Genomic DNA, 12,542 nt, shown 5'->3' on the forward strand with positions numbered 1-12,542 from the left:
ATGATAGGACGGGCGATTGTACTCTATATTTGTACTATATCACATCACATCACATCAAATCACACCAACGCATACAAAACAGCACAGACAATAAGATTGTTAACCCAGCCTGCCAAATCGGCGGCGACAATATGATCAAATTTCAACCTCATGCCATGCATTTCATGTGCTCTCCTTGCTATCAAACCTGGCCGAGTTATGGCCACCATTCTCCTGCCAAAACAATTTCATCTCCTCGCTCATCCCCGTGGTATATATATAAGGAGTGTCTGGTGTCTCAATGCTGATTCTATATGCTTCCCACCATGCGCCAAATGAGTGTCGTGGCAAAGGTCAAATATCCAAAAATGTAAAGTCATCTCTTCCAAAATCTTGCATGTGCATTGAGTATCCATGAGGCGTAAACATAAACGTGAAGTCATAGTCGAATAGACATTAATGTAAGGAGTGTCGTGAAAAAAAATGTCCAAAAAAGTGGTTGTCGTTTTGTCGTTTGAAGATTAAATGAGCACCATCAGCATTGAGAAAAGCGCGATGATTGTGGCAAAGCTAGTTTTCAATCTTGACGCAGCAGCCTCAACCGTTGAAGGTGCGGCAGTTTCGTCTGAGGTAGACGATGAAGTGCGTGTCTCGAGGCGCGATCTGCTCTCTGTGGCGGCTCCAGCAGCACCAGATCCAGTCTCTGTTTCTCTCCCTGATCCTGACTCTGTCTCTGTTGCGGTAGCTCCAGATTCTGTTCCAGTTTCAGTAGCATTTGCGTTGCCAGAGCGTGTAGCTTTGACAGTCGTCTCGGTGGCAGCTCCAGAAGCATCAGTTTCTGAACCTGTCTCGGCAGAATCCGTCTCAATACCCTTGGTCTGGGCTGTTCTCGATCCTGTTTCTGTAAGGGTAGAAACTAAATCAGTCTCAGAGTCACCAAGTGACGATGTGACAGTTCCGACAACACTCTTGGCTGTAATAGACAAAGTGGTAGACTCACCAGCTTCAGAGTTTTCAGACCCATTGGTTGATGTCTCCTCAGCCGCTGTCCCAGTCTCGGTCGCCTCGGCCTTTTCAGTTGTCTCAGCCGGAACCGAACTCTCTTCAGCAGCTTCTCCGGATGTGGTTGGCTGTGATGCACCAGAAGTCGATCCAGCTGCATCTGTGGTCGGCTGGGCCTGCTCAGAAACTCGTGTAGAAGCATCTTCTGCAGAAACAGGTTCTGCGATATCGGTGCTCTCATCCCCAGCACTAGTCGCCTCAGCAGCATCCGAGGTAACAACAGCTTCTGTAGTAGGTTCGGCTTCAGCACTAGTAGACTCGGGCTCAGACTCTTCAGTTGTCACTGGAAGGGCACTGAAACCGCCAGAGGTGGCCTCGACCTGTCCTGTCGTCTCAACATCCGCAGATCCAGTAACTTGGGACTCAGGACCAGATGCAGCTGTGGTGACAGTCGTGGTATCCTTTCCATCACAGTAATCGATGAATTGGTTAAACTCAGGCTCAACATAATCGCGGATGGTGTTCTTGCTCTTGGAGGTGTTATCACTAATACAGTCGCGGCACATGTCGTAGCTACCACGGAATGAAGAACCTGCTCTGCAGAGTCTGTCTGATTTCCCAATTGAGAGTGCGATCTTGTAAGCACCATCACAGTCATCGTAGCAAATGGCTGGAGTGACATCTCGCCTGTCGTACATGTGGAGTCCACGTCGTTGGTTGTTGCTGGGGATGTTGCCATAGGACTCTGCTACCGAAGTAGTGGCATCAGGCCAGTCACTCAAGGTTGTCTGTGAAGCCCAGTTTCCGGTCGAGAATGTCTTCAGCTCTCCACTCACGATCTTCTCATAGACTTGCTTCTCAAAGATATCATAAGAAAGCCCGAAAGCCTCTGGGTTCAGGTTGAAGTAACCAGGAGAACGAGGGTAGAAACCAGTCTTGTTCTTGCGCCATTTCGCCTTCTTGACCTTGGGAGCCTTGATACAGTATTGAGGTTCACAAAGATAGTCCTCATCAGGTGGCTCCGCCCAGAAGTTGCACCATGCTGGCTTCGGCGGGTTGCAGACGTAGCCTGGCTCGCAACCAAATGTGAGATCAGACTTGCGGTCGAGTGGCGCAGATCGACCTGTAGGCTTGGGGCACAAGGTGATGCGTCCAGGAGTAGCCGTGACTGTGGTAGGAGGGAGCTGTACTGTTTGGCCAATGGTCAAGGTAGTAGTGTAGACAGTTGTAGGGCCTGGAACCACTGTGACAACCGTCTCACCGTCCTTAGTCAGAGTCACAGTCTCTGCAGGCAGTCTCTCTGTGACGACCGATTCAATGGTGACAGTAGCCTGCCCTCCAGGGACAGTAACAACGGTACGCTCTCCGGGAACTGTGACGGTCCTTTCCTCGCCAGACACTGTGACAACAGTTTCCTGACCAGGTAGAGTCACAGTCCTTACCACAGTTTTATCTTCGCCAGGCTGGACAATAGTTCTGGGGATCGTCACTGTCTCGTCTTCTCCAGCCTTGGTAATAGTAACCCTGCTTCCTGGAATAGTAACGACGTCGGTAATTGTCAAAGCAGGTTCAGTAACCGTATTTCCAGCCTCGGTGACAGTGCTTCCGGGCTCAGTGACAGTTTCCTCGGGAAGAGTAATAGTTGTACCAGCCTCAGTCACGGTACTGCCAGGCTCTGTTATAGTAACTTCAGGGAGCGTCACAGTAGTGCCTGGCTCGGTGACAGTCGTTCCAGCCTCGATAACTGTTGGTCCTGGTACAGTAACAGTACCCCCGTCTTCGGTGATTGTTACTCCAGGCTCCGTGATTGTGACGGGAGGCATAGTCTCAACGATAGTCTCCCCTGGAAGCGTTTCGACGAAAGTTGGTCCGGGCACAGTTTCTATCACTGTGATCGGCTGTGTCTCAACATATGTTGGTCCAGGTCGAGTCTCAACCACAGTAGTTCCCTCATGAACTGTTTCTGTGATTGTGGATGCAGCTTGAGTCTCGGTTATCGTCACCTTCTCCGTGACTTTTTCCGTCACCTTCTCAGTCTCAGTAACGGTGACCTTTTCGGTGACCTTTTCTGTAATCTTTTCGGTGACAGTGGTGGTGCCGCCAGGAGCGCTTCAAGCATGTTAGCAAAAGCTATTTGAGTAATCAGTAGCAACTTACCAAGATTGAGTTGTCTCAGGGGGCGCAGTCGTGGTGGGAGGCTCAGGAGACTCAGTGGTAGTAGTTGGAGGCTCATACGGCCCAGTCGTTGTAGTGGGAGGTACATACGGCTCGGTCGTAGTAGTTGGAGGCTCAGGAGCTTCAGTCGTTGTAGTAGGAGGTACGTAAGGCTCAGTTGTGGTGGTAGGGGGCAAAGGGGCTTCACTCGTTGTTGTTGGAGGCGCAGGAGGCTCCTCGCTGGTGGTTGAGGGCCCATAGGTTGGAGGCGGAACTACGGTGTAGGAATCTGTGATAACCGGAGGCGGTGGAAGCGGCTCGGTGGTAGTCTCAGGCGGAGGATCTACTGTAGTTGGATCGTTGGCAGGATAGCTGTCTGTGATAACAGGGGGGGGAGGAACCACCACAGTCGTCGTCACGGGTACAGGACAACCGCACTTAGCATCCCAAACCACCATTGTACCTTCCTCTATGTACGGGGTTCCTGTATCGGCCCCGCCAACACTGGTATCGTCTTGCTCAACTGGCGCGGCAGAGGTGACTTGAGGAGCCGGAGCCGCTGTTGTTTCTGCCTCGACCTCGGCTGCAGAAGTCTGAACTTCAGGAGCGCTGGCGAAGTATCCGTCTTGAGCGGGTGCCTGTGTATTGGCAGCAGCAGGTTGGAGGCTTGCTGATTCAATCCTTCGATAGAGACCTTCTCCAGCGTTCTGAGCTGGAATCTCAACAGCTGCAGCGCCCAGGGCACTGAGTAATAGTGAGAAGCGCATGACAGGCAACCGCCTTCAATGCAATGAGTGAGTGATACCAATGTCAGAGCCGTCTGGTCCTAGTAGCGAGTGTGGTTGAAACGAACGTCAAAATTAACTCTTCTTGGTTGCGATGTTAGAAAAGGTCAAACAAAGAGATCAATGTATTGATTTTGAAGAAGTATCACAAATATATGATAGAGGAGCTGGGGCAGGGTTGGGGGCTGAGAAACAGAGGAAGCCTTACCAGAAACTGGCAATGCGGATTTTCAAGCCCACATACGTCGACATCCACAAGAAGAGTTAATTACTCTGGTAAGCCACTCCGGAGTATAAACACGGCAGGGGAGCAGCTGAGAGAGCCGAGTTGCGGGTCGACGTAAGAGCAGAGTCGATTCACCAGAATGAAAAGTTTGTATGTAATCAAACTCAACAGCCAAGTGTCAGCCAAATTAAAGAGATCCTAGTCTGGTCACCGAAGATAAGATGACTTATTAAGACAAAGAGCAAGGAACATCACAAAAGATCCATTGAGAAGGAGTACAACACTGTAGCTAAAATGTGCTGGAAGAGTTTGTGGGTACCTCGCCTGAGCTTGCTGACCTTGAGCGATCCGTAGCATGAGCAACAATGCATTTACATGCATAGAACATGGATGAGAACAAGGGTCTGACAGGGGTATACACATTAAGATATGTCCCAATTGAGGAAGCAGCACGACCTTTGAAGGTCCACTTGGACAAGGGCCTTGTTCTGACGCCTCTGAGAGACTCCAATATCACGAACGCACGCTCTTAGATCCAGAGCTGCGGGCCGTGAAGGGGCGGAGAAGTGACAATATCATATCACAACCCACGAGGGTTGTGCTGACAACAAGGCCACCACATGACAGACAAGATGGAATATCTGACATGGTTTGGGATTAGATAGAATTGACCGAAAACTATCGAACGGGACTCCGTTCTCCGTTCCATTCTTCAGCCTGAAAGCCAAGGCCTGACGCGCAAGATTGTGACGTTGGCACGGGAGAGGAAGTTCGCGGAGTGGTCTGTGATAATAATAGACAATGCAGCAGAAGTGTCACTGACTCGATGTGTAAGGTACGCCAATGATGCTGTGGCTCCTAGAAAGCCGGGTCTCAGAGGATGTCGGCAGCATTTTGGGTGTAGAGGGGTTCAGAATTTCCCGTATTAAAAGTGCAAAATTAGCCAGTCACATTGTGATTCGACGAGTCATTGGCTGTGAAATTATGTTGCGTAAGCAGAAAAGCAGAACAAGTGCGGCACACACAAAGACATGCGTGCTCTGGAGTTGAATGTCAAAAGTTGAATGTGGAGAGGCCTCAATAGAAGTTGACTCGTCGAGCGAGTGAGGTTGAGACGGCAAGTTCGAGGCTCACTCACCCCTTCCTTCCATCGGAACCAAGAAAGCCAAGTAGAGTTAGTGGGTGGCTTATAGTGAAACGGGCGGGCAGGTAGACGCCACAGCCTGATTCTCAGGGCATCTCGTGATGTGATTGGTGGGAGTCTAAACAAAGCAACCCAATCAATCCAGGGCGGAAGTTTTTGCTTCGGTCCAGCCCTGCGATAGCGGGAGAGAGTGGAGACTCCCCGATTTCGTCACTTGTCACTGATTTGCGATCCGTTTCAATACGGGCGATCATTGCAGGAGTTTTATCTCTGAAAATACTGGAACATCACAGTTAAAACCTGTTTTTTATGAGACGGAGAAAAAACAATGCAAATTCTATACTAGGCTCTCGCGTACCTGACTAGGTACAGAAAGGATGTCTGTCTGTCTGTCTGTCGGTCAATCCAAGGTTGGATACCAGGATAATTAAGCTAAAAGCTGACTGCCCGTTCCACTGCGATCCCCACTGGGTCGACCCTGAGCCCCGCTGTAGCCCCCGCCACATGCCGAGCCTTACAACTGAAGGTCTCTTTCGGGCTGTCTCTCTGAGGATACCTACCACAACAACAAAACATCCATTGCAATCACGGGTCGATGGTGCTCGGATCAGATATTGTCCTTCGCCGACTTGACGCGTTGGCAGATGAATCATCATCTGAACCTTTTCTTTGTTCTCTCAAGTCCACACTCATTTAAACCTGCCCACCTCAATAACCAAACATTGCCAAAGCCGGATGCTGTGTTGCCTACAGTTCATCATCTCCTACCTCCCCCACGCCTGGTCACAACCTCACATCCAGTCTGACATCTGCGCGACTTTTGATTCATCATGGTCATGGCCACTCCTCGTGGCTGCGGGGGCCTTGGTGAGTTGCGTCCGATATGCAGCGGACCAAGAGACGTGGATGGTTAGCCTTAGGTTGCCAGCACAGCACAGCGCATAAGTTGATGGAGAGATCATCCTTGCAGTGCAAAAATAACACCTTTTTCCCGTATGGATGGAGGCTCTCCTCTCCTTGGCTTCACGGAGAGAGGGTCCGATGGGTGAGATGCGGTCTCGTTACATTGCCCCCCCCCCCCCCCCCCCCCCACATCTCCCAGTGCTTATTTTTGGTAGGGATGTGGATGGTAAGATCGGCCATGTCAGTCCAATCCTGGACAAGCCCAGCCTCCAAAGTCTCTTTACCCGTCCTTCGACGGATGGCACTTTTGGATTTGCACTTTCTTCTTGCGACTCTGGCATCTCTGCCAGAAAGAGCCAGTTGTTCCGTTCGGTCATGTCCGTATCCACGTTCCGTCGCAATAGGGAAATCCGGTGCTGACGAGAAAAAAAACACAAGAAGGACAGTGCAAAAGTCTTTGCTCAGAGCCTTGTCCTCATCCAACCCGATCAACTGGTCCAATCAACATGAAACCTCATGCGAGATCGCCGTGATTCCAACTGCCTGGGCCACTTAGCGGTTGTGGCTGTTGATAGTCTGTGATACAAAACACCACCAACGAGCTCCTGTTGGTTCGTCTGTTTCTCAGCCATAGCCACTGGTTCTTTGTTCAAGAAAACTTGACAGCCTGCATCTTGACTCGGGCTGGTCATCTATTCCCTCTACCGCCATCGGCTACCGTCCGTTCCATCAGGTGCATAAGCTGAAAGGGCCTGCTCGGAGCAGTGCCTACACCCTGGTCCAGTCCTAGGTCGATCCCAGATCAAAAACTCCTCGAGGTCAGCCCTTAGCAACAGGATATCCACCTGTTTACCACTCTGAAAATTTCCACACTTCAAGTGGGTGAACCATTTTCAACGGTCAGCCTAGCTTCTCATCATTTAGCGGCAGAATCAGGCTTCAGAGGATTGAGGCTGAGTAGAGCGATATGGAGTGATCCTGGTCGAAAGTAATGTCCTTACAGAACGGTGTCAGCTCAGAAGCATAACCCTGACCGTAGCCAACGCATGCAGAGCATGCTGCACCGCAGCAAGATGGTGTCCATACAGCCCATATTCGCATGGGCAGTCACCGAAGAGCATGGATGGAGCTCAATGGCTGTTTAAACCTCTAACTGCCCAATCTGCTGTCTGGGCATGAGGAACAGCTGATCCCTCAGCCCTATCCTTTCCCCATCCCCTCCGATCTCAACTGGTCTCAGTGGCGAACGTTTGCTCTACAGAGAATACTGTACACTTGCCTTCCATCTTGGTATTCTGTCTTACAGACCGTTTTGGATCCTCTCTAAACCGTTTGCTTTTTCATCTCACAATCATTTGGTCTTAGCGTCTAATTCCTAGATCCTTGCCCACTCATTCTACTTGCATATTGCAAACCCTCCAAGCATCGAGCTGCTCGGGCACTTTAGCGATCTTTGATTCTAGACCGAGGCTTTTTCTTTGTTCAATAGGGATTGCTTACCTTCCCGAACTAGCCTTGTTACCTGTGTACACTTTGCCTCCCAACGGATATTTCGGTCTCTTTGCCGGCCATTGGGAGCGTCTCTAGGACAGAATAAGCAATGGTCCACTAGCATCTTCTTGCAGTTAATTTCTTTCAAACGCCTGCTCTGTGCGACGCCCTCTGAATAATTCATGATTACAGTCATGATGTTTGGAAACACTGCACCGTGGGCATTCCTGGCAGCGGCCATAGGTCCAGCGGTCGCACAGTTTGATGCCTGGCAAGATGGCCAAATCAGCACTGAAATATGTATTTGGAAGCAGCCAAGAGGTGAGAACATCGTTGTTGATCTCGTCAAAGCTTTGCCTAATGTCTACTTAGCAATAATGATTCGGGATATGGTGTATCTAGATGGCGGTGATATCAAATGGACTGCAAATATGAACGATGGCCAAGCGATCACAGGACTTGACACAGGTTGGTCATTTCGCTCTATTAATATTGGGTAAACTAACAATTAAAGGTAACAATGAGGGCATTATCCTCAACTTCAACCTGAGCACTCCATTCAATACAACGACAAATGTGACGCAGATTCTTCTCGACAAACCAGCCATGTCAAAAGCACGAGGCGGCTCAGGAAACAGTAATGGCGCTGCGCCTAACTTTATCGACGGCGCTCTTCTTGGTAATGATGCTGAATTCTTCCTTTACGGTGGCGATCTGTTACGGAACGACGACTTATATCAAGCACCCGATAAGGATGACGTCTTGGGCTACCAGGCATACCAGTACGGACCGGACAAGCCGACATGGAAGCCAGGTTTTGTTGATGACAAGCTGGACAAAGACGTCACTCGATACGTCGCGTACGGAGGGGCTGCAAATGTACCATCTGAAAACCTTGCGTTCTATTTCTCTGGCCTGAGATCACCGACATACGGAGCTTTCTTCACGAACGATGCCAAGAACAAGGCCACAAATGTTTCCAACACACTGATTACCTTGAACATGGAGGAGCAGCTCTACGAAACTTGGACCAACACTACGTTGAAAGGGCCCAAGGGACGTGCCAATGCAGAGGTTGTTTGGGTGCCTGTGGGCAAGAAAGGTATTCTTGTTGTCCTGGGAGGTGTTGTTTACCCTGAATGGGCAGGACGGAGTGGCAAATCTGCAAATGAGGCAGAGAGTGTAAGTCATATCCAAACTTGCATCGGTATGGGAATGATATTGACACTGCACGATGACAAGGAAAAGCAAAGCCCTGAGTTTATGCAGACAATCGACATCTACGACATAGACAACAAGAAATGGTATAAGCAGGAAACCAAGGACGGTCCAGGCGCACGAACTCGAGGATGTGCTGTCGTTGCTACGGCTTCAGATCGTTCGAGTTTCAACATCTTCTATTATGGCGGGTTCGATGGCATTCATCCAGTGGACGCTTACAGTGATGACGTCTGGGCACTCTCGCTGCCATCCTTCACGTGGATCAAGATCAACGAAGGAAAGTCACTTCATGCTCGCGCCGGACACAAGTGCTTCATGCCATACCCTGACCAAATGCTTGTCTTTGGAGGTTACACGTCTCAAGCCGGAAGTTCGATTACTTGTCTTGACCAGGGCCCAATTGTGAACTTCAATGTCACCAGTGGACAGTGGTTAGATGGATATGATCCTGATGAGTACAGTGACTACGGCGTTCACGAAAAGATTCATTCTGAAATCGGAGGCAATGCCAAAGGTGGTGCAACGGCAACTGCCCCTGTAGATGGCTGGTCGACGTCTGCCCTTGAAGACATTTTTAGCACTAAATACGACACCAAGAAGATTAAGGAATACTGGCCTTATACTAAGGCAGTCTCAACGGGCAGACCTCGACTCGACAGCGGCGACGACAACAACGACAACAAGAGCGGTGGATCTGGTCTTCCAAACTGGGTTGCACCAGTTCTCGGAGTCGTCCTTGGACTGATGTTTGTGACCGGTATTCTTGTTGTATTCTGCCTCTGGCGCCGTCGCAAGATCTTCAAGAACAGATCAAGCGACGATGGCACTGAAGATCCAGGCTCGCGTATCCGTTCATGGATCAGGGGCCAGCACAACGAGAAGGCTCCTACAATCACAACAGACGAGACCCCGACAAGTCCTGGAACCGAAGTTGCCTCAACTGCGAGATTCGTTGGTTTATCACCGTCACCGTCTGATACTCCTGCCTATCCTGTACCTCCAGCTGAGGTGGCTGATACCCAAATCCATGAGATGCCTGGTAAGTCGCAATTGCTTTCCTAAGTGGTGATGAGGGTTACTCACAGTTTCAGACACCTCACGACCTCCTGAGCTCCATGATACAGGTCTCTCACCTATCGATATTATCCAAAAGTACTCCCACTTTGCCAAAGACGGCAAACCCCGCTCCATGTCAAATCCTTCCAGCAACTCTTACTCGATAGGAGGGGAACATGCAAGCACCGTTTCGAGATCGACAGGACCCCAAGTATCGCAGCCTGACTCCCCCACAGCAGGTCATAATCGCATGACTTCAGATGTATCCGGGGTGACTGAAAGCGACGGGAAACCGACTCGCGTAACATCTGATGTTTCAGGCGTCTCTGAGGGCAATGCCTTGACACTCAGGCATACGGCCGTTCCCATAAGTCCAAGGAGCGATAATGCAAGCTTGCCTTCGCCGCCACTTCCCTCTCCTCCCGCGGACCCAACACCCAATTCACCCATTGGTGAAGGACCAGTATCCCCTGCACCAGTGTCTCCTCCCAGTGCCAGCGAGGCTCCTGGTCGGGACTATATCACAGCCAAGGCATCAGCAAGCCCCATCCGGAAGAGCATGTTTAAGGAAAGCGATGAGGACATGGGTCATTCTAAATAGATGTTTTAATGTGAGATAAAATCGGAGGATGGCGTTTGAAATGTGGTTTATGATGGAACCTATGGGCATACATATCAATATCGGGCGGCAGGACATTCTTTCACAGGCTCAGCATTCTAGGAGTACATTACCTTGGTTTAGTTTCATGGCGGACTACACTCGTTTTGTTGCAAAACATTCAATGTCTATATACGTTACTTTTGAGTACCTATATTCATAATATCCAATCCATATAAAAGAGCTCTCTGGTTTCTGCTCTTTGTTTGACCTTACCCTGTGCTGTGTTACGAAAAGCAAGGAACTTTTGTTCTTCATCATGCATAAACAACACTCGTCCATTTTAGCTTCAAAAAAATTCCGTTTAAACTTCAACGAGCTGGTCATCTTCGTCCTCAACCTCCTCCACTCGTCCATTGGTAGCCTCGGGCTTGTCCTCAATAGCCTTAATATCGTTCTCTGTCTTGCCCTCGTCTTCCTCGTCTCGCGCCAATACCTGCACCAGGCGCTCACAAGCTTCTTGAACACCTTCATCGTTGACTCGCAAATGTGTCTCACGAATAACAGGATAGACCTTAACTCGACGCATAAGGTCTCGTCCTTCTCGTGTTGTCGTCAATAATGTAAGTGTCTCAACATGTGTCTGCACATTCTGATTGTCTGAGTCTCGCTTCTTATCAGGAGGTAGTAGTTGGAGATCAGGCAGCATATCCATTGTCTCATCAACGTCATACTCCTCATTACCCATGATAGGGAGCAGGATATAAGGTAAGATATCGATCTCATCCTCAGATAAGAATGAAGCGTGAGATGAAACCTCAAAAGCGACGTTTTTGATAGTACTAGCGACACCTTTTCGTCGAATATCGGATTTGTGCTCAGTGAAAACCTTGAGCTTGGTAATGGGAATAACCTTGTCATAAGATTGCTCTTCAAGGAAGTGCTTCCGAATATCGGCGTGCTTGGAGAGATCAGCGAAGACGTAGGCTAGATAGTCAAAGTCTGCGTGCTTGTTGTATGTGCCGTCTTGTCCCTTGACGAACAGATCTAGTAGTTGGTTGAGAACAACCTGGTCTGAGCCGAGTTCCTTGGGAGGCTCTTGCTTTCGCTTGAGGAAATCTTTCAAGCCATCCCACTTGGAAAGGTTGGCCACGAGCATGGCTAACAAGTTGGCATTAGGCTCTTCGGGGTTCTAGGTGCCGTGTTAGCGACTGATAATGAGTCTCTTTGGCCTTTAAACATACCACTATGAGATCAAACACAATGCCGAGGAACTTCTCGTCTTTTGCAAGGAATTCGAGAACCTCTTGGTCACTCGATAAGTTGACCAGCATTGTGATGGCATGTTCGGCAATTTTCTGAGATATCATTAGTCTCAGGAAGACCCTTTTCATCCTTACATGCCCGACTTACAGGATGGTCCCGGACCAGGAAACTGAGATGCTTGACTGGTTGGAGTTTCTCAGCCTTGAAGATACTGGGTTCTGACAATGAGTAGGGGACGAGGTTCTCAGCAGCAAGCAGACGAATCTGAGCGTTGGGGTTGGCGATGAAGCCGACGAGCTGTGGTTGATATATGTTAGCCGATGACTCTTCTGGGGTATTTAGGGTAACCTGCCTCTTCTAGTTCAGTTGGCATCTTGTCTCTGCCTTAATATCTTCACTATGTGTGGTTGAAGTGAATTTTTAGAGTTGGCGATGATTTTGGAGGGGCATGAGAGTAGTGGGGGCAGAGGCCTGAAGTCATCGCTGCTTCAGCAGGACTGGGCATCGTTTTTAGTGGTCAACAAGTGAATTTTCAGTTGGACCCACATGCTGAAGAAGTTTCCAAGGGTCTCTTTTTGTGTCATCATGGTGGCGGGGCAGAATCAGCCTGGTCTATCATATTTTTCAAGAACAAGATGAGGGAGGCTGTTGGAGGTTTTGGCCAGTCATTCGGTGAGGCATTAGTGATCATGTTTCACATATTCCCAGTGGCATTAT

At 49.5% G+C, this 12,542-nt stretch overlaps 3 protein-coding genes across 3 annotated transcripts; 1 reads left to right on the top strand and 2 right to left on the bottom strand.

The window, feature by feature from the left end:
* Nucleotides 1-500: 500 nt before the first annotated feature.
* J7337_004581 (uncharacterized protein) lies at nt 501-3,902 on the bottom strand (the record flags this gene model as incomplete). The annotated part of the gene is made up of 2 exons (XM_044822273.1): nt 501-3,090; nt 3,139-3,902. The coding sequence occupies 2 exons, from the start codon at nt 3,900-3,902 to the stop codon at nt 501-503; spliced, it is 3,354 nt and encodes a 1,117-aa protein (XP_044683606.1).
* A 3,979-nt stretch (nt 3,903-7,881) lies between these two features.
* On the top strand, nt 7,882-10,562 carry J7337_004582 (uncharacterized protein; the record flags this gene model as incomplete). Its single annotated transcript, XM_044822274.1, has 3 exons — nt 7,882-8,152; nt 8,199-9,944; nt 9,997-10,562. 3 exons carry the CDS (start codon nt 7,882-7,884, stop codon nt 10,560-10,562), a joined length of 2,583 nt encoding a protein of 860 aa, XP_044683607.1.
* A 361-nt stretch (nt 10,563-10,923) lies between these two features.
* Nucleotides 10,924-12,412, bottom strand: J7337_004583 (uncharacterized protein; the record flags this gene model as incomplete). The annotated part of the gene is made up of 4 exons (XM_044822275.1): nt 10,924-11,751; nt 11,804-11,917; nt 11,973-12,122; nt 12,368-12,412. 4 exons carry the CDS (start codon nt 12,410-12,412, stop codon nt 10,924-10,926), a joined length of 1,137 nt encoding a protein of 378 aa, XP_044683608.1.
* Between the last annotated feature and the right edge of the window lie 130 nt (nt 12,413-12,542).

The sequence above is a fragment of the Fusarium musae genome, chromosome 3, assembly GCF_019915245.1.
Source record: "Fusarium musae strain F31 chromosome 3, whole genome shotgun sequence".
NCBI classification, from domain to species: Eukaryota; Fungi; Ascomycota; class Sordariomycetes; order Hypocreales; family Nectriaceae; genus Fusarium; species Fusarium musae.